Here is a 25,508-nt window from a genome sequence, read left to right as displayed (position 1 = left end):
CATCCACATCTGCAGAGCAGGACAGGGAATCCATTCTGTACCCTACCAAAATTACAGTAGGACCCCCATATCCACAGGGGATCAGTTCCAAGCCCCCCTCCGACAGATACTCAAAAACATGGACCACAGCAAATGCTAATTTAATAGCGAATGTGATACACAGCACGGTCTCTGGCTCCCTCTATTCGTCAGTTCGGGAAACTTGATATTTGGAAAAATATATTCCTAGTATTTTTCTCTTAATATTTTTAGTATTTTCAGACTGAATAAGTGAATCAGCAGATATTGATGCCATGGATATGAGGGTCCTGCTGTACTATATGCCACACATTTTTCCTGCTGTTGCTCCACCAAATTTCAGTATCAAAGAAAGTGGAAGAAGCTTATGTTAACCATTTTTAGCATGTTTTCCTGACTTTTATCCATTTGCCTTTACATTTTGGTGGATGGTCTTGTGGGAAGATGACAACATCATCTTCCCACAAGGCTAACAAGTCCACAAGGCTGACAGTCACATAAACAGCGTTTAAGGGTCATCCATTAACCATCCTAATGTACGATGAATGAGAAAAAGGAACACAGAGATTTCTTGGTTGGTTATTTAGGGACTTATACATTTATGTATGCATAGGTGCATACATGCTCTACACACAGTAAAATACAAGGTAGTTAAAACGACATAAAATATTTCAAAGCCTTTGTTTTAAAATCACATTGTGAAAGGTGAGCTTATAGTCAAATAAAGGCAGGTTAGAACACAATTTAGGGTCTGTTTATGAGCAGTCCAACTGGGAGCTAAGCTTTGGAAAGGACTGCTTGCTAAAGGTAACCTTCAGTTCTTCAATACAGTTCTTATAAAGCTCCTACATAAGATAGGTGTAACCTACATATGTCGACATCACTCAATCATGAAGACTGCAAGAGCCTTCGGGTCAGATGCAGTTCAACACAATAGGACACTGATGAAAAGAATGTGCATGTGTGTATGTGGTGCGTGAGAAAGCAAGGAGGGGGAGAAAGAGAGAGAAAAAGGAGGAGGGAGAGAGAGGGACCATGTCAAGAAATGCTCAAAGCATGTCTGCTCATCTTAGAACAAATGCTCAAAGCATCTCTGCTCATCTTAGAACAGATTCTGAATAATCCGATCAGAAACAAACTAGAGGAACATTGCAACATGCATACCTACAATCATCCAATGTAGGAACATTGGAACATTCATACCCAATTCATCCCATGTTAGAATTCGCCGCCACCATCATTCGCTACAGTGCTATACAAACAGTTCTACACGTTAAGATGCCTGTACCTCTGTGACATTGATGGATAAGTCAAGGCTACTTAAGGTCTGCAGTTTTTCCGAAGTGTTGCTGAACTTTTGCACGGGAGCCACCGTATGCTTCTGAAAATCCACATTCACTCTGCAAACAAATACACAGAATATGACATCATTTAGCAGCTGTGTTTTTGACACTCTGCCCCCCCCTTCAAGACAAACATGAGTGACTTGCCTGCAAAAAACGAACCAAACCTCATGCACCTGCCCAAAAAACTTACAATCTCTTGGGAGCAGCTGGCAAAAGGAGGGGCAGTGGTGGGGACAAAGAGACACGTCACGTCTTGTGGCACCGTTTAGTTTCTGTACACTGCTCCACCCCATCTCTGCCAGCCTTCTCATTTGCCTGCACTGAATTCCTTCTTACCCAGATAAGCAACAGAAGCTCCTTTTTTACCCCAGCAAGGTCTCTGCAATATCTTGTTTCTCTGCAAAAACTGAGTTATGTAGTTACTGCTTTTGTTTACTACCAGCAAGGTTTCTGTGAAGATTCTCAGTCACCCAGGTGAGGTTATCTCAAAGTTGAGTCATGGCAACTGGACTTCTTTCTTGTTAGGTTGAAACGTTTTGCTACTCCTCCACTACTACTCCGTATCTTCTTCAGTCTGAGGAGAGTTGGTAGGAGATCCCAGATATGTCCTCCACGTTGGTTTTACTTCCCCTTGGTCTGAATAGGCTCATTGGAAAGTCAAAGGACTGACTGGGAGTGAGGGATAATGCCACTTCTGCAATCCTTCTCCACCCACTGTCATGGGTCATTAACGGTCATTAGCAGGGGTCTTTCTGGCCTTTGTGGTCCTAATCTTTCTGGGGATGGATGAAAGGGCAGCATGATAAATAGAAGACAGATTGTATCTAAGGCCTCCACCCCTGTTGAGTGAGGGATTTTCTATATCTTCTTGGTCCAAAATGAGTTACATCGTGGTCATCAAATAAATGTCCTTTGTCCTTCAAACAGAAGCCAAGAAGAAAGAAGATGGACATCTGAAGACAGCCCTTAAGGCCTGTGGATATCTAAAACGGGCCTTTATCAAAGCAATGTCCTGACCCAGGAGCACAATGGAATAGTCTGAGACCCAGTGCTGATGTCTGAAAATCTCAAAAGAATTTTTGGTAAACACCACATACCCGTGCACTTTAAACCCACAAGCACACTAAGGCAGAGACTCGTCCACCCAAAAGACTGGATACCAAAACACAACAGGAGCAATGTAGTATATGTGGTCCAATGCAAAGAGAAGTGTTCGGAACTCTACACTAGAGAAACCAAACAGCCAGTGAACAGGAGAATGGCCCAGCACAGGAGGGGCAACGGCTCAGGACTGCAATCTGCAGGGTTCCTTCATTTGAAGGACAAAAGACACTCATTTGATGACCAAGATGTACTCATTTTGGACTGAGGAAATAGATGGTTTGAGAGAGGGGTCCATCTAACCAGCCTATTTAGACCAGGGGGAAGTGAAATCAATGTGGAGGATATACAGTGGGGTCTTGACTTGAGAACTTAATCCGTATTGGAAGGCGGTTCTCAAGTCAAAAAGTTCTCAGGTCAAATCTGCATTTCCCATAGGAATGCATTGAGAACCATTTGATCCGTATCTGCTCTTTTCCGTCCATAGAAACTAATGGGAAGCTGCTATTCCGCCTTCGACCACTAGAGGGGGATATTTTGTTTCTTTTTTTCTTAGGTCAAGAAAGGTTCAGGGAAGGCAGGGAAAATACAGTCCAGGCAGTCCAGTACCAGGCAGTCTGAAGACTGTCTCCCAATCCACTCTCTAGTCCCTGTGGCTTTTGAGCTTTAAACTATGCTGTCAAAACCTGATTACATATCTGAAGGCAGAGGCTAGTATCCTGTTTGCAAGCCTAGAGTCTAATACACTCTGGTGGTGTTGTGTCCTGTGAGTTCTATGGCTTTTGCAAATCAGACAGTGCCCTGTTAGGAAAGCTATAGACTGCACTGTTGCATCTAACTGGGCTTATATTTTCACAAGGGAGTACTGTATCCCTCCACGCACAAACCTGCAAAACAGATATTTGCATCCACAGAGAAAAGTACAGAAGACTCCATCCAAAGTGGGAGTTTAGCAGAATTAGAGGGCTTCAGTATCCAGTGTTAACTCATTCTTCCATCTCTAACAGCAGAATAAATTATGCTGAAATCATGTGAAGAGTTCTATATTTTGCATATTTTACACCAGCTGCAAATTTCTAATTTCTTTGAAACACGCACAGCTATGACCACTATGGGACTGTCGTTTTGACAAGCCCTGCTGAAGACAGAACAGTTTCCTGTGATGAAGGAAACCTAAACAAGCCTACCGTGTCCCTTTCACAAGCATAGCTGTTTCTCCCATTTTCCCTTCAATCACTTCTGGGGAATGCACATTAAGTTCAAGTTGTGTCCGAAGCTGTGACATCTTGAGAGCCAGATACACCGCAGGAAGCGTTTTAAAGCTTTCAGTCGGATTCCGGGAAAACTGTACAAAGGCTCTACGTTGAAGGAGGATAAGACAAAAAACAAAGGTGGAGGATCAAAATCAAGACAATACTGCATCAGCCCCCTTTCTTATCTGGACTGATCTGCAGCCTTTCTCCCAAAAGTGGGGCCCCAACATGCTGTACAAGAGTTTTAAAAAAACCCAACAGTCTACTAAAACACAATAAATTACAAAAATTTAAATTAAATTCATTAAAATCTAATCAAATGGATTATACTAACTAAACCAAGATTAAGATTAAAGTGAAGACACTTAAAAGCAGTCATTCTCAGTGGGGGCTATATGGTCCCCATGTAGGGGCACTCTGGCACATTTTAAAGGGGCCACAGACCAGAAATAATTCTTCACACGCCACCTTATAAAGTTTGTTATGTGACTTATACAATCCTGATGCAGTCTATATTTCTTTCGTATTGTGTTTATGGCCACGGCAAAAAAATAGTTGAGAATGGCTGCGCATCTGTTAAAATATCAATGATGAAAATATCAATGGAAGAACATCAGCTGTTAAAGTCCCTGTCCTTGAGCAGGCTACAGACTGCAAAGGTCTGCCTCAGTCAAAAGGTCTTTGCCTGAAAAATGGGAAGGAAGGGGCCATATCCTCACCTCCCTCAGCAAAGAGTTCCAAAACAACAAGTGGCCCCAGAGAAGGCCCTTGCCAAAGCAGCCCTGGCCACAGTCAGCTTCTCATGACGGTTACGGGAGCTTTTGGTCATTAATTAATTGCTACAAGGTAATTAATGCACATTTTTATTGCCAGTGACTGAAAAGAAAGTTTATAGAAAAGACCTGTTGAAAACTGAGAAATCACTGGGGTGACTGAATATGATTTCCAAGATGGGAATGGTCTTCAGAGCGCAGTGTAGTTGCATGAGGGTAGTGTGGGTGCATATATATGTGTGTGTCTGTGCATGTGTGTGTGTTGTGTATAACCGATGAAGCAATACGAAAATTGCATCATGTGTTAACAATTGCAATTTACTTACTTGCTTCCATCATAAGAAATGGATTTGACTTGACCACACTGTCTGAAGAGAGACTGCAGCTGTTTATAGTAGAGGAAACCATACGGGGGAATGCTCTGCAACTGTTAAAATAAAAAAAATGTGTGTTGCATTTTTGCATGTTAAAGAAAGCAATCTGATTTTGGCTATAATCCTAGCCAAATTCATTTATGAATGCTTTATTTCACAAGGCAGTGTTCACAAACTGCAAGCGCCTGAGGAATATTAAGGTAAGAATTCTACTAGTTAAACATATGATAGCAACCTGTCAGAGATGCAGTGGATGAGCTCAAAAGATAAATGCAAATGTCAACAATCCTCTCTCCCTTATCTTCTTTAGGCTCCTTGGCCTACCATCTTTCACCATCCAAAGATCTATCATCTGCCATTTCTACTCCTGCCAAAAAACACAGCCTCTCTCATTCCTGGGGTTCATGTAAGGTTTTTGCTGGCTTTACTTTTTCTTTACTCCCACTTCCTGCTTCCTTCACACTCCTTTCCCCCACACCGCCTTTGTTTCTTTTCACACATCCTTCCTGTAGTCTAATCTGTCCTTTCTGCATTGTTTGCCAACATTCCTAAGCGTGCGCACACGCACACGCACATATATCAAGCAGAAATGGAGCAAACAAGCTCTGTGGAATAAGATGGTCTAATATATGCGCAGCAAGAATGTATCTGGTATTCAGAGTAAAAAATTAAGAGCACAAGCATCATATCAGAAGCTGTTTTGAAAGTATCTTCAAGATGTTTTTTTGAAATAAATAAAACAATAAAGAAAACAGTGAAGAAGAAATTTTAGGGGGGGGGGGAATAGAACAATGCAAAGTCACCGAAAGGAGGAGAAGGAGATCAGGAATATAAGAGGAGTTAAAATTAGAAAGAAAATCAAAACTCGTAGCCAGAAGGCTGATGTTCAGCCATGAAAAAATAGAATTATTCAGTTAGAAAGAGCCCTAAGGTCACCATGAAAAACTGCTCATGATGCAGAAAATCCAAAGAAAGCAGCCCTGATAACTGGCCATTCTCCTTCTGGTCAAACACTTCCAGTGCAAGGGAGATCATCTGCTTCCACGTTAGTCCATTAGACTGATGGGTGCTTCTTCCTATCAGGAAGCTGTTCCTAATCCTTTCTTGTCATTTCTACCCATGACTTCTAAACTCGAACCCACAACTTTTAGAATCCTACTCTCTAAACTGGAGCCACAGAACACAAGTCCTGTACTTCAGTTGACACCAATGTTCCCGCTAAACTGTGTGGATGTGCAGCTGAGTCAGGGGGTCCCACCTATTTGCTTCCAGTTATGACTGGAATCCCGCACACAGGGAGTGGAACCACTGCGCAACACTCTGGAGAATTAGAGGGAACACTGGTTGACGCAGTTTAACATTTCATTTGGACCTTCTGTCACCCTATCACAACATTAATTCTTGTTTACCTGGTGGCAAACCATGGTCCCTAACCTCTTTTTGGATATACTGCTGGCCAAGTCAATTGTCCCACATCCTATATTCTTGCATCTGGGTTTTTCCAGCCTAAATGTAGATGGTCAAGTATTGTGGGATTTCCCTCCTTTATAAAAAAGATTTCCAAGTATTTTTTTACTGACCATATGCTGCAAAGGCCAATTCAAATTGGCCGTTACTATTGGCTTTCCAGTGTAGTTGCACACTATTTTTGTTGCTGTTGTTGTTGTTGTTCTGGCCTAGTTCTCCAATCCGTTAATCTAGATTTTTGTCTTCCAAAGCGTTAACAGCCTCTCTCTTTGATGTCATCTGGAAACATCGCCTCTAGACCATCAAAATTCTCTGTTAAGCTATTGAACATTAAGCCCAGGACAACTCAACTGTCACTGCTCTCCACAATCACATGGAACTGTGTGTCGTCTCTGAAGACAATCCCTCAGTCAGCTACAAATCCACCCAACAGCATCATCATACAGTCCACATGTTACCAGCTTGGTCATGCAAGTACCATGAGAAAGCTTTTCAAAAATCTTTTTGAAATCAAGATATTCTACATGTACAGCATTCCACTCATCTACCAATCTTGTGATTCTCAAAATAAGAGCTAAGATAAGCCTGGATCATCCTTCCATTCAATGGTTCTTGTCGTTCTCCTTACTCCAAACATGCTGAAAGCCCCATTTTATTATTTTAACCTTGGTTGCAAGTTTCTTCTCAGGCTCAGCTTTCCTAACCTTCTCCCTACAAATACTGACTACTTGTCTATACTCTTCCTCGGTGATTTACCCCTCCTTCCACTTCCTATACTTGCCCTCTTTAAAGCTTACCTAATTGGGAAATTGCTTATGCAGCCTTCCTGGTTTTTAAGATGGCATTTTCTTTGAGTATTTCTGACCATGAGACCTCATTCAATTTTCACAATGTCCATCCTATTATCCTCAGCTTTCCATCTCCTCAATATAACAAATCCCATAGGGGTCTGGCCACTTCCAACCAAGGTTCCCAGTACAGTATTTCAATCTTGCTGTTTATTTCCTGACGGTGAACAAGACCAGGATAGCTGATCTCCTGGTTACTGTGAGGGTGCTGTGTTTGGGGAGGTCAGTCACAGTCAATAAAGCACGAGATTCGTTTAACGGTTCAACTTTGTTTTCATTTATTAACAATTCAACATTAACTGGAACGTCTCCTGGAACAGTTTCTAAATTCTCTTGGGGTCTAAACTTCGGCCGCAAGGGAGTCCAAACATTACTAACAAATGGGTTAGTTTCGTCCAATATCCACGGTCCAGATAATACCTTCTCTGGGACCGCTTCTTCGCCGTCATCCATCTCTGGTTCCAATAGTGGAAGGGTCTCCTCATCCCCGCTCCAACCCCAGAATGGGGAGCCCTCTCCCGGGCTGGCCAACAACGGGTCCGGGTAGACCCCCATCTTCTGTAGCTCTGTGAGATGCCATGCCTTCTTCGCCTCCAACTCTCTTGCCGCTGCTTCTCTCTCTTCCCTCAGGCGTCGCCGCCACTCTTTAGCCTCAGTCTCCCCCCAATAAGATGGACAGGGTTGTTGTCCCTGGCGTCTCTTTCTCTCTGCTTCCTCATGGGGAACCTTTACTTGTTCCCATTTTCCTGTCCATGGGTCTTGGACTCATATCATTTCACAACCACCCGGGATCTCTTCCCGCTTCGCCCTTATATCCCCGGCTCCCGCCTCTATCTCCCCCTCCCCTCTTCCCGCCAAATTTCTCTCGGGTTTTCTCAGACACATTTAACCCTCTCAGCGCCTGTGCCAAGTCCCTGGTGTCAACCCCTTGGTGTCTCCGCCCTTCTTTCCCTGTCATCTCTTCCAGCTCTTTAGTATCCACCTGTTTACTCTCTTTCCTAGGTGGAGAAGGTGGAGGGGAAGTCTGAGTAGCATTAGTACGGGATGGGAGCGACGGCACTTCCACATAAGCCTCCTGGCCCTGGCTTGGGGTTTTACAGTTACATCTAGCTGCATTCAAAACCTCAAGAGAGCTTGTGAGCTGGAGCTGCTGAATAAAGTGAGAGAATGGAAACATATTCTGTGTGAGTTTAGTGGGGCAGTTAGAGAGAGAGGCCAGGAACGAAGGGTGCTCACTCCATCGTGTGGATTTGATCTTACGACTGCTGGTCTTCCAACCTTGCAGCACAGAGGCTTCTGCATTTTAACCCACAGCGCCACCACGTCCCCTGCAACACTTAGACCCATTCAAATTGTAATTCAGTTTGCTGTTTATCTTTTATTGTGGTACTGCAACAGTTTCTGGAAAGTGTCCATAAACTTCAGCAGGTCCAAAACACAGCAGCCAGATTGTTGATTGAGGCTGATTACAAGAATCACACAACTCCCCTGTTACAGTAACTCCATTGGCTGCTGATCCGTTTCCAGGCAGAAGTCAAAGTGATGGTTTTAACTTGTGAAGCCCTAAACATCTTGGGCCCAAGCTATCTCAAGAACCTTCTCCCTTTATGAGCTTCCTTGAGTGTTAACAACATCAGGAGGGGCTTCTCTCTCGGTCCTGCCATCTTCACAGGTGCGTTTGTTTGGGGAGGGACATGGGAGAGGGCCTTTTCTGTTGCTGCTCCCAGACTTTGGAACTCCCTCCCACAGGAGGCTAGGCTGGCTCTATCTTTGCTGTCCTCTTGCAAGCGAGACCTTTCTTTTCCAGCGAGTTCTTCCTTGACTGATTGGCTGTTTGAATGGGTTTTTTAAATGAACTGTTATACCTTTCTGTTTTGAATGTATTTTTGTATGGTTATTTGTTTGATCCTTTTTTAGTGTTTGCATACTCACTGCGGTTCGCTTTAATATTTTCTTTTAATGATATGCGCCATCTTGTGGTCTTTTAAGAAGAAAGACAGAGTAAAAATATTTTAAACATATAAAATAAATGAATAAAGTGTCTGAAGAACGTAAGCCACTGCGGAATGCCAATGTGACATGGAAGATAAACAAATTATGTGAAGAAATAGTAAATATAGGAAAAGAATACAGTGGTGCCTTGCTTAACGATTGCCCCGCATTACGACGAATCTGCTTTACAATGATGTTTTTGTGATCGCAATTGCAAAACGATGGTCTAAATGAGGGAATTTCGTTTTGCGATAATCAGTTCCCTGCTTCGGGAACCGATTCTTCGCAAAATGATGTTTTTAGAACAGCTGATCGGTGGTTTCAAAATGGCCGCCGGGTAATTAAAATGGCTCCCCGCTGTGTTTAGGGATGGATTCCTCGCTATACAGGCAGCGAAAATGGTCGCTGTATGGAGGATCTTCACTGGACTGTGAGTTTTTACCCCACTGGAAGGCACTGAACGGGTTTCAACGCGTTTCAATGGGGTTTTATTTTCGCTTTATGATGTTTTTGCTTAACGGCGATTTTCCTGGAACAGATTATCGTTAAGCGAGGCACCACTGTATACGAAAAAATGCTATATGATGTGGGCCAAGGAATACCAATGGGAACCGCATGTTTACTATGAGAATAAAACAGAAGAGATGAGGACCACATACAGTGGGGTCTTGACTTCAGAACGGCTCGAGTTAAGAACATTTTGACTTAAGAACCACTCTCATAGGAAAATATTGACTTGACTTACATACTTAGATTTGAGTTACAAACTGAAAAAAAACCACGTGGGAGGCAGGGAAAGTGCAAAATTTGAACTTTCAGTTAACTGTTGGCCAGTGAAAACGGTGCCTGTCTGCTTCCTCACTCCTCCCAGTGTTTAGAGAGTGGATTGGGAGACAGTCTTCAGACTGCCTGGTACTGTACTGCCTGGACTGTATTTTCCCTGCCTTCCCTGAACCTTTCTTGACCTAAGAAAAAAAGAAACAAAATATCCCCCTCTAGTGGTCGAAGGCAGAATAGCAGCTTCCCATTAGTTTCTATGGACGGAAAAGAGCAGATACGGATCAAATGGTTTTCAATGCATTCCTATGGGAAATGCAGATTTGACCTGAGAACTTTTTGACTTGAGAACCGCCTTCCAATACAGATTAAGTTCTCAAGTCAAGACCCCACTGTATGCTACTTGGAGCAATTTGAAAGGGCAGAATACAGAAAAAATAAGCTACAGTTTCATATCTATTACAAAAGAAAAAAACAATGGTCAGGTAATCGCATATGCAGTGCAGGCTATTCAAACTTCAATTAACATACCATCACAGTAGTTTGGGGATCATTGCCTGCCAGTTCCCTTACAGCAAGTTCCTCATCATGTTGTCCCAAAGTAAAATAATTTGGATAGAAAGCTCCAGCCATAACAACCTGAGAGATAAGAGAACAATTTGCTTTAAAAATAAAACTTCCCTTTTAGAAGAAGAGAATTCAAACAGGAATAAGACCGTAACTCAAGCATTTGGAGTCCATTTTTCATCCCTCCATCTCTGTCTCTGTCTCTAAGTAGGTTGTTTAAAAGGCCCATCTTGAAGAAAAAGATGTTTACCAGTCATGAATCTCTCAGTGCGGATGAGCCAGAAAGCTCAAAACAGGAAGGAGGACAAAATCGCTGATCTGTATCTGTGGTTTTTTTGAATGGTCATCTGTGAATCCACAAATCAGTACAGTTGTGTGATTCACCACAAAGAACTGCCAGGACTCACAAGTCCTAGATCATTGGGGGGCGGGATGGAAGAGCGGAGAGGCAGGAAGCTTCTCAGGAGTGGGTGGCTCAGTAGCCAAGTCAAAGGTGGAGACTCGGTCTCCATCCAGCCCATAACAAAAATGCAGGTGCATGGCACAAGCTCCTGAAACCCACCTATGTATAATTTAACTTATACTGGAGAAATTTTAATTGGTGAGTCTTTAACACCCCTATAAAAGGCCCAGCTTTACCTGTAAAATGAAACGCTGCTTATACACATGCTCGTGATCCAAGGCAGGAGGCTGACTGTTGACATGCATATTGAATTCAGCAACTCTTATTTTCAACTCTTCATACAATTCGGCCACCTAATAATCATAATCTGAGATTTATACACATGATATGACAGTAATATCAAAAACATAAGCTCAACAAGGCAAAATACAAAAAAAGAAAAAGCCAAAAAAAAAAAAACCCCAACCCAAAATTCTTGCTATTTTGTATGTCCTAGGCAGTGGACAACCTGACCAATAGCTAAATTAGTGTTGTTGTTGTTGTTCTTTAGTTGTTAAGTCGTGTCTGACTCTTCGTGACCCCATGGACCAGAGCACGCCAGGCCCTCCTGTCTTCCACTGCTTTCCGGAGTTGGGTCAAATTCACGTTGGTCACTTCGATGACACTGTCCAACCATCTCGTCCTCTGTTGATCCCTTCTCCTCTTGCCTTCCCACTTTCCCATCATCAGGATCTTAAAATTAGTATTAGCATCATAGTAACGACTGCATCAATGAAAGAAACTTAAATATTCTTAAAGAAGCATTTTGCTTGGAATACATATTTTCTATGAGCTGCACCGAAACCCCTCCAGTTTATTGCAACCTTGCCTGGAGGATGTGAATGAGAGAGGATATTTATCTAAAAAATAAAAATATAAACAGATCATTGATGCATCCACTACACTGTAAACAATGGTGTTTAAATCTCTTTATCTCTGACAGTAGCAGGAACACTACAGTTCTGCTTTGAACACTCAACATCTGCCATGCCCTCCACCAATACAGTGGTACCTCAACTTAAGAACGTCCCTAGTTCCGAACATTTCGACTTACGGACGGCTTTGTTAGCAAAAACTGGCCTCGACTTGCGAATGGAGCCTCGACCCAAGAATGAAAAAAGGCAGGGGAAAGGGGCGGAAAATTCAAATTTCCCACCCTTTCCCCCTGCCCTTTTGCCTTTGGAGGTCTCAAAGGGCTTCCTCCGATGTTGGGGGGAAAGCCTTTGGAGACCTTCAAAGGCAAAGAGGCAAGGGGAAAGGGCGGAAAATTTGAATTTCCTGCCCCTTTCCCCTGCCTTTTTGCTTTTTTCTTCCCTCGGCACACATTGATCGGTTTTCAAGGCATTCTTATGGGAAATGGTGCTTTGACTTAAGAACTTTTCGACTTAAGAATGCAGTCCCAATACAGATTAAGTTCTTAAGTCGAGGTACCACTGTACTCTTGAAATGAGAATCACAAACAAGTACAAATTACTTCAAAAGTAAAAGAAAGTGGAGTTGTGTGCTTGCCACTGCTAGCGCAGGTGAAAAATAAAACGCTTTTAACTGTATATCTGTAAAGCCAGAATAATGTGCATAATTCTGAACTAATGCTCTGCAGTGACTAGAGTACAGGACTAGGCTTCGGAGAAACCTAGGTTCAAATTTCAACTTAGCCAAGGAATAGATTGGGTGATTTGGGGCCAACCACATGGCTTCAGCTCATCTACCATGGACAATGTTGTGAAGATAAAAAATAAGGAGGGCCATGTTGCTGCCTTGGGTTAAATGAAAGAAAAGCAGAATGAAAATGGAACTACGGTTTTTGCCTGCCTCCTGCCTTCCTTCGTTCCTTTTCTTACTCCAACTTCTAGAATTCCACATGCAGGCAACACATTGCCTCTGCAGCAAGCTGGGTACTCAATTTAATGACCTCAGATAGATGGAAGGCTGAGTCAACCTCAAGCCAACTGCCTAGAATTGAACCTGAGTCATGAACAGAGTTTTGGCTGTAGTACAGTGTGATAAGCGGGACGAGAGCATAGAGGCTGTTGTCGGAGTGCCGTCTCCAAATAAGACATCCAAGGAGGTGCAGATCACTCAGCCACCAACCCCTCCAAGAAAGATACACCAGGGAATAAACACCCGGGAGCTGGAAACAAATCTACGGGGTCTGACTGTGGCAACGCAGACGGAGAGGGAATTGGTGGGAAGAGAGGAAAAGGGGAGGTCCGTAGTGGAGGTGGGAATGGGGATTATAAATAGGGACCACGACAACATACCCGGGGGTTTGGAAACTCCCCGGAGGGAGGACTCATGGATGGATGGGGAAATGCGAAAAGATAAAGGTACATCGGGAGAGGCAGATTACCGCCGTAGACGAGGACTACCCCAATGTCCGTCGTACTGGGGTGAATCCGAGGCAAGGGAGTGGAGGAGACGACTGAGAGAGGAGAAAGAGGCAGTGGCAAGGGAAGCTGAGGCACGTCGGGCATGGCAAGCGGAGGAGGCACGGAGGATGGTATACCTCCGGGATCGTGGGGACAGTTTACTGGAGAGGGAGACCCGATATGGAGAGAAGTCGGAGATGGTGAGACCCTACTGCTATTGAGGGAAGAAGGAACTGAAGCCGATGTTCCCAGTTATGACCCCTTTGTTCCAGGACCCTGAATCCTTTTGATTCAGAACTATGGTTACCCTTGTGAGGCCCGTTGGCATCACAAGAGAAGTTACAAAATGATCCGATGAGAGATATTTTGCCATTGACGAGAGAAATAAACACCAGTTTGGATGTTGGATTAAAAATGACTCCTGGTTTGAGCAAAAATTAGAGGCTGATAGTGAACCCTCACATACAGCCACTGTGCCACAAAGCTCTTGTTGTTTACAGCAGAAGCATGCTGCAGCATGGTAAGTGACATACAGTGGTGCCTCGCATAATGAGCGCACCGTTTAACGATGAATCCGCATAGCGATGCAGATTTTGCGATCGCTAATTGATCGCATACTGATGTTTTATTGCACTGCGATTGGGGAACAGCTGTTCGGCGGTTCCAAAATGGCCGAACACCCAAAATGGCCACCGGAACACCCAAAATGGCCACCGGAACATGGGGAAACATCGCAGAACGATATGTTTTGGGCCCATTTGGAACGCATTAAACTTCACTATGCGGGGCACCACTGTATTGCCTTACACAGATCTTAAAGGACCATGTGATTTTTGAAAAAAATAATCACTCTGAAGCGGTGGGAAGTGGCAAGAGACACAATTAGCTTGGGGCAGCAGTATTAGCAGATGGGGACTAAACTTTTCTTCCATGTTGTCTTCTTCATCTTTTTCTCATCACTCCCAGCTGCTTTTGGCTTGGGTTACAGAAATGACTGTGTGTGTTACCTTAGCCACTGTTCCCCATGGGCCTAATGTTATGCCTCGAAGAAAGGGGATTTCAAATGAAAAAGAAAGTGCTGGGATGAAGGTTAACTGCCCCCCCCCAACGGCTTCATCAACAAGAGGCTGCCTGTATGATTGTTTTCTATGTGGATACGGATGTGTCCCTGCCCCCTCGCCTGCATCCTGCAAAGTCCCATTAGGGCTCCTCCTCACAACAAAAAGAATGACTCTGGGTTCTCAGAGGCTATGTCAGCAGACTGCACATTGTGGTAGGTTCTACTAAGCTAGTAAGAATTCATGCGATGAACATCATATTGAAGAAGCAACCCGGTTAAGCACTAGGAGACATGGCCCCAAATGGATAGCCACCACACGACAAGCTGGCCTCTGAAACTAGGAACATAATGACAGTTTGGAAGAGCTGTGATCTGCACTGGTAGAGCAGTAACCCTGCACAAGGTCATCAAGGTGTGTGACTGTATGGATGGAGGAAGTGGGCATCACTGAATTGCAGACATAATATGGTCCACAGAGGTTCCCCGTCTGGCCTGCAAAGCTCTGTAGGCAAACCACAACCTGTCCCTTGCCCTCTGAGCCTATCCAGAGCAGAGCCCTTAGCCATTTCCACTCAGTGATTAGAGGCGAAGGGGATTCTGCGCCTGACTTTTTCCGTCCTGACAAAGCCCAGTCCAAGTACTTTGTATTACTGGGGTAGAAGGAGGAAGAAAGTGAAGGCATGCGTTCAATTCACCTCTCTAATTCTCTTGATGTGAATGTAGTTGGAACGCCCCCAGTCCAGTTCGTCCTGAAGAAGGAAAAAATCAATTAAAAATAATCAAAAACTGCAGTAAAAAAAATAAAAGCATGCAAAAGCATTTAGAGGGCTCACATTTTCAGAGTTCTCTAATCTCAAACCCACTGAACATCAAATCCAAGTGTTAAATCTCATCTAGAGGAGACTGGCAGAATCAATGGGATTTATGTAAGTGTTGGGATTTTAAAAGCCCCATTGACTCAGTGGACTACTGGAGTTGAGATCAACATCGGGATTCAGCCTTGAAAATCTCGGCTTTGGGGTAGAGATTCATTATTGACAAGCCAGGCGTGTGAGGAAAAAGTTGGGAACCAGAAGGGCAATAAATGTATTTATAAACAGTTTGCCTTTTAATGTCTGCCTTCACAAAAAAGAACCAAAGTTTTTCTGCTTGGCGGCCATTCTGATTTTTCCCAAATGCCCCCAAACACCACTCAGAATTATTTTACATTATGAAGTACATCTGTGAAGCACTGCAAGATGACCAAAAGAACGAGAGGTACCAGGACAGACTCTTGCACACTCCTGTGGAAGATCAGGCATGGTCTTCGCACATAAAACCTGTGTACGTGTGTCAGTAACTCTGCATTTTTAAAAGTCCCTCCTGGGTCTTTTGAAATAACAAGACCAATACCTCAGCAGAGCAGAGTGTGCTGCTTATATACCACCCCATATGTTTAGAGTACAGTGGTGCCTCGCAAGACGAGCGATCGCAAAACGATGTTTTCGATGGTTTTTTTCGCTTTGCGATGATCGGTTCCCTGCTTCGCTAACCGATTATCACAAAACGATTTTAGAACAGCTGATCAATGGTTTCAAAATGGCAGCTGGGTAAAAAAATGGCCGCCTGCTGTTTTCTGGGACAGATTCCTCACTGCACGGGCAGCGAAAATGGCCGCGCTATGGAGGATCTTCGCTGGACGGTGAGTTTCAAGCCCACAGGAATGCATTAATCGGGTTTTAATGCGTTTCTATGGGCTTTTTAAAATCACTTTACAATGTTTTCGTTCTACAGCGATTTCGCTGGAACAAATTAACATCATAATGCGAGGCACCACTGTACTCTCTGGACAGTTTACAATTTGATTAATTGGGCCAAAAAAGATGAAAATCCCCCAGACCCTACTAATTTCCACATCTGAATGGCCCCAGTATCAGAACAGGAAGTGTGCAAACTTATTGATGCTCTAGCAACAGACAAAGCACCTGCCAAGGACATGATCCTGCCAGAGGTGTATAAAAACAACCTGGAATGGTGGGCCCCAGTTCTAGCATAACTCTTCTCTAACATTAACGCTACAGAAATTTTCCCCGAGGGGTGGAGGCAGAGCATAATTTTCCCAATTTATAAAAAGGGCTTTTTTAGTTATGCCCTCAGCAAAAAGAAAAACAAGGAAATGATAGGGTCGCTGCATGGAGAAGATGGCCAGCTACTAACAGAGGACAGGGAAAAGGCAGATCTACTCAACACCTTCTTTACCTCAGTTTTCTCCAAAAAGGAAAATAGTGTTCAAACCGAGGGGTGAAGATCAGGTGATGTAGTGGGGGAAAGGCAGCACAGAATAGGTAGAGAAGTAGTACAGGAATACCTGGCTACTCTAAATGAATTCAAGTCTCCTGGGCCAGATGAATTACATCTATTAAAAGAACTGGCAGAAGTAATTTCAGAACCATTGGTAATAATCTTTGAGAATTCTTGGAGAACAGGACAAGTCTCCACAGACTGTAGAAGGGCAAAGGTTGTCCCGATCTTCAAAAATGGGAAAAAAAGAAGACCCAAATAATTATCACCCAGTCAACCTGACATCAATTCCTGGAAAAATTATAGAGCAGATCATTAAACAGACAGTTTCTTATTACTTAGATAGCAATGCTGTCATCACTAAAAGTCAACACGGGTTTCTGAAAACAAGACATGCCAGACTAATCTGATCTCTTCTTTTGATAGATACAGGCTTGACAGATGAAGGGAACGCTGTGGATGCAGCATATCTTGATTTCAGTAAGGCCTTTGACAAAGTTCCCCATGATGTTCTTGCAAGGAAGCAAGTAAAATGTGGGCTAGACAGTGCTACTGTTCAGTGGATTTGTAATTGGTTGACTGACTGAACCCAAAGGTTGCTCACCAATGGCTTCTCTTCATCCTGGAGAGAGGTAACTAATGGGGTACCTCAGGATTCTGTTCTGGGCCCTGTGCTATTCAACATCTTTATCAATGACTTGGATGAAGGAATAGAGAGTATGCTGATTAAATTTGCAGATGATACCAAATTGGGATGCTATTTCCCCAGAGCACAGGATTAAAATTCAACATGACCTTGACAGATTGGAGTCCTGAGCCAAAACTAACAAAATGAATTTCAGCAGGGAGAACTGTAAGGTCCTACACCTAGGCAGAAAAAATGAACTGCACAGATATAGGACGGAACATGAGTCAGCAGTATGATGCGGCTTGCCAAGAAACCATCCAGAGTAGACCTTTGGTCTAGATGGGCGGGATAGAAATACAATAAATAAGCTCTATACCTGCCTTCTTTTCCAGAAGATGGCTAAATGGATGGAGGAAAATAACATCCTTCACCAGGAACAAGCAGGTTTTAGGAAGGGCCACTGCACAGTAAATCAAATCTACGTGCTACATCATCTTGTACACAAATATACCATCAGGCCGTTAAATTTTAATGGCTGTTCACAGCTTTTGTTGACTTTTCCTCTGCATTTGACACAATCACCAGAAATCGCCTATGGGATAAGCTTGCAGAGACTAACATTGAGAGACTCCTAACCCTAATACAGGAACTATATTCCAACACAATATTGAGGGTAAGGATTAGTACAGATGGAAGGCTGACAGAGGAAATTCATACTAACAAAGGGGTAAAACAAGGGTGCTTACTTGCACCCCTAGTCTTTAACTTTTATATTAATAATATTGTAACAGCTTGAAACCATCCAGACCATTTCACCGCCTCAATTGGGAACTATAAGATTGCAAATCTTATATATGCTGATGACATTGTATTACTATCTGTGATGGGGTTGAAGGAATGTGGGATATGCAGTCAAAGAAATGTAAGATGGAATCAGATAGGTTCTGTGTGAAGATGATTTGAGAGATATTGGAATGTGTTTTTCTAAGTGATATGAGAGTGTTTTTCTGAAGACTAGTACAGTGTGGCTCGAAATAAAGCTGAAGGTTGGACAAAGAGGCCCGTGGAAGACTCAATATTCTGAACTAATTGGAGAAGAGATAAAACACCTGGATTTTCATGGTAATTGAGTGCTTTGAGGCTAATTGGTTAACAGACATGAAGTGTCAAGAAGAAGGAAGAAGTTAGAGAATGTAGAAAATGGACGATGGGTTATGTGGGAGAAGTTTGATTCCATGATGATGGGAGAGAAAAAGAACTTGATGGTTTGAGCATGTGGCTTGAAGTACTGGGTAAAAGTAAAGCTACGCACTGCTGAGGTCTTAGGACTTGCCCCAGCGCAAAGGTGGTAGGTAAGTGATCTGTTGAACTCTCTGAGTGCTAATCGCTCCTTAGGGAGCCTTGAGCACCACACTATCTATGAACAAAAAGGGATTGAAGAGAAGCTTCAATAAGCTCTAAGAGTTCAGCCACCTAGAGCAACTAAAAATAAATTACACAAAATCTAAAGTGATGATATTTGGAAAGCATTCCCCCCAATTCAGCTAGAATATAGGCAAAAATAAAATATAACAAGCCCAGACCTTTTAAGGACTGCATTTTGAAGGGAAAAACTGCTGGAAATCCCAGATACAGGGCATCAAAAATCGGTTCAGAAATCTAGCCATGCTGTGGCCAAATTTTTCCATTCTAAAGGTGCTAACCTAGTAATCCCAGCTTTAAAAGTCTTGCCAGGGAGGGTGATTTCTCCAAAAAAATTTGGAATTGAGATCTGGGATATGAATCAGAACAACCTACACCACCTTGAAGTAGGACAGAACAAGTTTCTGAGACATATCCTCGCAGCACCTCAGGGGACTCCGGCAGCTTTTCTTAGAACAGAGGCAGGCATGGTATCCATTAAAGCCAGGGCAACTCTAGCTATATTCTCCTACTACAAGAAGGTGATGGATATGTCCAATCCCTGTCTACCTAAACACTGTACGGTAGAGCAATGGAAGAGTGGCAGCGAGACAACTTCAGTTCAAACCTTATTAAAATCTAAATCCCTCTCCACGTACATTTTTGTTTTTTCTGGGGTTAAAAGAATACTGAGGGACTGGATCTACAAACTGAATAATGACCAGGACTTAGGTTTAATAGACTCTTCAAATTTCTCTCACTGGTACCATCTGCTGAAAACAAACCACTCAAGGGCGCAATACTTACATACTTACTTTTGCCTCCCTGAGAACCGCATTCACAGAACTTCATTTTCAAACCATGCCAACTGCTGTCTTAGACGGCAGGTACATGAATGTCCCTAAGCATCTAAGGCTGTGTATTTGCGGAGCGGGTGAGATAGAGGATGTTGTTACTCAACTGTCAGCTCTATCAAAACCCTAGAGAAAAATTTCTGGGTAACATTTTGGCTGCCTTACAGGCGGAAAGCCCTCAGATAAAAGTGGTCAGGTTACCTTTGGACTGTGACCCATATGTTACATACAGAACTGTGCTGTTTGCAAAAGCGGCTAGAAACATCCGCACTAATTTCCTGAGAGCCATCGTGACCAATTGTGTGGGGGACTCCCAGATATGAAGGGTCTCTTATTATTTTATATGTCTGTGATGTTACCATGATTTTACTTGACCGTATTTATTTATTTATTTATTTATTTATTTATTTATTTATTCATTCATTCATTCATTCATTCATTCATTCATTCATTCTATTTGTACCCCGCCTATCTGGTCAAAATGACCACTCTAGGCGGCTTCCAGACAAATAAAAATACAAACACATATACATATAACAAAAAATAAAAAATATACAGGAACAGACAATTAAACAATAAGGAATAAACAATAAGCAAATTCTTCAAGATGGCGAAAATAACAAGGAATAGATAAAGAAGGAAAGGCCTGCTTAAACATCCATGTTTTTAGATGGGTCTTAAAAATACCTAGCGATGGGGCCTCACAAATTTCTGGAGGCAAGTTGTTCCAGAGGCAAGGAACATTCGCATTTTAAACAATTGTGACAGCTTTTAGCCAACACAATAAACTTGAACTTGGTACAATTTAATTATGCAGGCTACACATTGCCTCCCACCTCTGGGACATGGGCACTCCATTTACCAGCCTCGGAAGGATGAAAGGATGAATGAACCTTGAGACAGCTACCTGAACCCGCTGGGATTGAACTCAAGTTGTGAGCAGAGTCTTGACTGCAGTACTGCAGTTTAACCACTGCACCCTGAGGCTCTTTGAAACAAAGCTTCCATGATCCAACAAACCTTCTGAACAGAAGCCTAAATCACTATGACCACTAACCTTTGGATGTCTGAGTTTTCCATTTTGCCTGTTTCGCTGCCATTCCTAGTTACCAAAAAGGAAAGAATTTACATATAAGTGGAAAGGTTCACACAATGCAACATACCTCACAACATTTATTTATTTAAATTTTTAATTTAACTTAAAAAACATTTTTACCCCACCTTGAAAGGACCCAATGTTGAAATCCATACATAGCACAATTCACCAGAGTAAACCTAGTATTTCTTTTTGCATAAAACATTTTTACCCTCCATTGAACATTTCAAGAGTATAGTTCTGTGTGCTGACATGAGGGGATATTTCTGCCCTGAAAAGCAATGTGCACAAATACACATGCAAAATACAGCCAGGCTGATGTGCGTGACAGCACTCCCTCAAGCACCCAAATCCTGAATTTCCATAAAGCTTTACAGGTTTACTTTGAATTGTGTTTGCCTTCCAGATGTTTCAGCTGATGACTCACATCACCACCAACCAGGCTCTCAAGGACTGATGAGACTTGTATTACAAAAACATCTGGAGGATGCCACGTTTTGGCAATGCCTCACTGTGCCATCATACAATCGTCACAATATGCGGTACCCTCATTTTTGCCTTTACTAATGGAACACTAGGTTAGCTAATGTCTAAATGTTCAATGTTGCAATAATTTATTATTTAGCTTTAAACTTTATTTCTTTTAATATGGTAGGCCACCTTGGATCTTTTCAGAGAAAGCTGGCATGTAAACAAACAAACAAACAAACAAATAAAATGAGTAACCACTTGCAAAAATGGCAATAACCATGCAACGTTACAATATTGTATAAGATGGTTATTTTTCTTCTAGTGCAATTAGGAGTTCTTATGGGCAGATGGTAAAATCACTGGGAAATCATAGTTTGTTCAGCTTCTTCCTGGTATCCTTGCTTGTCACAGGGATGGGAGAAGACGGTTACCTTAAAAGCATCAACAACTGCAATACAATCACTCTTGCTGTTCCCAGAAAAATGCAGTTTATTCCTGTAAAGCAACAATAATTTGTCAACATTTTAGTTCAAGGTCTCCTCCTCCTAGCCAAGCCCAGAAAACAATATTCAATACTAAACTACAGAAAACGGAGCAAATTTCAAACTATCTGACACACCCTTGTCAAAAAATATACACAGAAGAAAAATACCTGGGCTGATAATAGTGAGAGCATCCGAATTTGGAATATAAACTTTAAAAATTAATTTGTTTCACTATTCTCCCAAAACAGAATTAAAGTATAATATAAATAGCAAGAATGATGTTGATCTTTCCTTTTAGAAGAACGTACAAGTAGTGTGTAGATCAGATATGCTGTCTATGAGAAAGTTTACCAGTATAGAAACTAGAGACATATTTTTCTTTGGCAAAAAATAATCCCAGCTCAACAGAGCAATATTTACTGTTGATGTACTCTAGTATCATGCATTCTGCCTCCACCATCTTAGGGTGAAACATGACTATACAGTGGTGCCTTGACTTACGACCATAATCTGTTCCAGAAAATGGACGTAACTCGAAATGGTTGTAAACTGAAGCACCATTTCCACAGGAATGCATTGAAATGCAATTAATCAGTTCCGGCCAAAGAAAAAAATCACCAAGAAAAAAATCACTGCAAGACTGTGGGGAAATTGTATGCCTTTAAAATGTATATATCTATGGCAGTAGCAAATGTATATTATAAATGTATATAAATGTATATATCTGTATGCTAGTAGCAGACATCATGCTAAAACTGCAAGGCTAACTTCCAGTAAGGATGATCATTAACCTGCTGTCTATTGTCTCTGGGTAATGTAGTTAAAGTGTCTACCTGAGGAATGTTTACATTGTCTGTGTATGTGGAGTTAGCTGTGTCTGTTTACTATTAACTGTCTGTTTACCAGCCTGTCTGTTTACCAACCACTCTGTTTACTGATGCCTGTGTATTCAAGGAAATTAGCTGTCTCTAACTCTGGTTATTCTGTTGTGTATTCAAGAAATTAGTTACCTCTGTATTGATTAACTTGTTCAAAGGTAGGGGATACAATAAACTGAGGAGAGGCCGGATCGAGAGGGAAGAACTCCCACTGAACAGGTGCCTCACGGCAGGCTGTTCTGTATTCATCCGGATCCCATCCTGAAAACCACACTCTGAGTGTCTCGTGTCTCTTTTCCTTTCTCCTTGCTGGTTGAGGAGAAAGATCCCTGCCCTGAGGCTTCATCTGCAAGACCCCTACTTCCTCTCATCTTGCAGATCCCGACACAAGACTCATTGGAAACGCGATTAATCCCTTCTGGCCGAAGTGGAGGGGGGGAGGGAGAGAAGAAAAGCAATCAAGAGTGCAAGACTCATTGGAAATGCACAGAAAACAAACGGAGCAGATTGGAAAGGCACAGAGAACAAAGGGGGCAGTTCGGAAATTCAAGGAAAACAAAGGAAAAAGCAAGGGAAACATGCAGGACCCATCAGAAATGGGGGGGGGGACCCAAAAAGCAACCAAACCTCACAAGACCCATTGGAAATGGGGGGAGCCAAAAAACAAATGCCCCAAGACCCATCGGAAATGGGGGAAAACCCCCCCAAAGCAACCAACCCCCCAAGACCCACTGGAAATGGGGGAAAGCCAAAAAACAACCCCCAAGACCCATTGGAAATGGGGAACCCCCCAAAAAGCAACCAACCCCCAAGACCCATCAGAAATGGGGCAAAACCCCCCAAAAACAACTCCCCAAAACCCATTGGAAATGAGGGGGAAATCCCCCAAAGCAACCAGCCCCCCAAGACCCATCAGAAATGGGAAAACACACTCCAAAAAGCAACAAAAAACCCAAGACCCATCGGAAATGGGGAGGAAACAAAACAACCAACAACTCCCCCAAGACCCATCACAGCACAGAAATATACCCCCACCCAGCCCAAAACCACGCGGCAAAAACACCCAGAACAGTTTTTAAAAAGCAGAAAACAGCACCTTACTTTACCAGGCAGCCCAAAGCCTCCCTGCAAACACACACACACTCAGAAGCAGAAGCAAGGCAGTCCCAAGCCTCTTCCAACACACACTCTCTAACTGCTGGGGCGAAAAAGCTACAAGGAAGCAGCCTCGTCGCCACCTACAGTTAGAAATTTGAATTTCCTGCCTTTTTCTGTTCGTAAGTGGACGCTCTGGTCGCAAGTAGAAGCAAAATTTTGCGGCCAGAGCTGGTTGTAACTCGAAATGTTCGTAAGTAGTGACGTTCATAAGCACCACTGTACATTTATGATGTTGGTTTTTTGTGGAGGTGCTCCCCCAAGTGGTGAAAGCATATTTTGTTTCTTGATTGGTCACTTCATTAAAAAGTCGGATTGCTGTGATGTGCATCTCTAAGGAAATCTCACTATGGGAGTGGCAAAGGAGTTCACAACATGGAATATGTATTTCCTTTCATATCTTAGTTTGACTTTCATATACAACGCATGCTACATCTTCTCAAGTGTTAAACTAGGTGAAACTCTAGCATCATCATCATGTGCTGTCAAATCTAATTTATGATGACCCTTTCCAGGGTTTTCCCGGTAGACAAGATTCAGAAGTGGTTTACCATTCCCTTCTTCTGGGGAAGCCCTGGGACTGTGCAGGTTGGCTCTACTCGCAGAAGGCCCAGTGGGGAATCAAACTCCCAGACTCTAGTTCCACAGCAAGATATGTCATCTACTGACCTATCCAGCCAGCTAATTCTAGAATAATATACAGTGGGGTCTTGACTTGAGAACTTAATCCATATTGGAAGGCAGTTCTCAAGTCAAAAAGTCTGTAGGTCAAGTCTCCATTGACCTACAGTGCATTGAAAACCGATTAATCCCGTAACAGGCCATTTTTGTTCCATTTTGGTTTTTTTCTGGTGTGTAAGTCAATTCTCAGGCTGCAAGTCAAACCTAAATTTTGCGGCCAGAGAAGTCTGTAACTCAAAAAGTCTGTACAGTGGTGCCTCACACAACGATGTTAATTCAACATGGTGTGAAAACATTGTTCTGTGAAGCACCATTTCCCATAGGAATGCATTGAAAACCGGTTAATTGGAACGGATTGCCATCGTTCAGTGAAAATCCCCATAGGAAACATCGCTGAGTGAAACAATGTTTCCTATATTGGAATGTATTGAAGCCGACTCAATACATTTCAATGGCATTCCGATGTCTCTTTTCCCTCATTTAAAAGTGCCTTAAACTGTTTGAAACCTGTTTTAAATGCTTGGCATCGATAGTCCAGCTTGTGAAAGGTATGCAAACTTAATTTGGTGTTGTTCTGAGTCTTCATTCATTTTTGCTGATTTTTTGTTTTCTCCATTGAAATGTATTGGACGGACAGTTTAAGGCACTTTTAAATGAGGGAAAAGGGACATCGTTATGTGAAAATCCCCCATAGGAAACATCGCTGTGTGAGGCAGCAAATTGATCAGAAAAAGACATCGTTATGTGAATTCATCGTTGTGTGAGGCACTCATTGTGCGAGGCACCACTGTAAATCAAGCCGTCTGTAAGTCAAGGGTCCACTGTATCTCAAAACAAGGGAAGCGAATAGTTTGCTTCAGAACGAATATTTACAGATCTGTCTAGTGAACTGAATCACTGGTTACAATGAACTTTTGCGATTTCATTGAAAAGCCACTGGTAACGATGCAGCTAAAAATACTGTAAATAAATAGATTAGATTAGATTAGATTAGATTAGATTAGATTAGATTAGATTAGATTAGATTAGATAGATAGACAGACAGACAGACAGACAGATAGATAGATAAAATACCTGTATCCATCAAGATGCTGTCTGAAAGGTATTACGAAGAAGCTGTTCAAAGACAGGGCTGCAGCTATAGAATAGAGAGGGAACAATATTTATTAATAAAAACCAGCATCCTGTCTTT

The 25,508-nt window shown here is 42.5% G+C and overlaps 1 protein-coding gene across 1 annotated transcript in view; it reads right to left on the bottom strand.

The window, feature by feature from the left end:
* The window catches only part of TDRD9 (tudor domain containing 9), a 144,531-nt gene that overhangs the window by 28,932 nt on the left and 90,091 nt on the right, over positions 1-25,508 (bottom strand). The window contains exons 17-25 of the mRNA XM_072986726.2: positions 25,391-25,454; positions 21,549-21,612; positions 20,608-20,652; positions 15,083-15,136; positions 11,156-11,272; positions 10,481-10,588; positions 4,818-4,918; positions 3,653-3,823; positions 1,307-1,418 (exon numbers count right to left, since the gene is read on the bottom strand). Of these exons, the coding sequence (XP_072842827.2) occupies positions 1,307-1,418; positions 3,653-3,823; positions 4,818-4,918; positions 10,481-10,588; positions 11,156-11,272; positions 15,083-15,136; positions 20,608-20,652; positions 21,549-21,612; positions 25,391-25,454 (836 nt within the window). The remainder of the gene's footprint in view (positions 1-1,306; positions 1,419-3,652; positions 3,824-4,817; positions 4,919-10,480; positions 10,589-11,155; positions 11,273-15,082; positions 15,137-20,607; positions 20,653-21,548; positions 21,613-25,390; positions 25,455-25,508) is intronic.

The sequence above is a fragment of the Pogona vitticeps genome, chromosome 1, assembly GCF_051106095.1.
Source record: "Pogona vitticeps strain Pit_001003342236 chromosome 1, PviZW2.1, whole genome shotgun sequence".
Taxonomy (NCBI): domain Eukaryota; kingdom Metazoa; phylum Chordata; class Lepidosauria; order Squamata; family Agamidae; genus Pogona; species Pogona vitticeps.
This window is presented reverse-complemented; position numbering and strand designations above follow the sequence as displayed.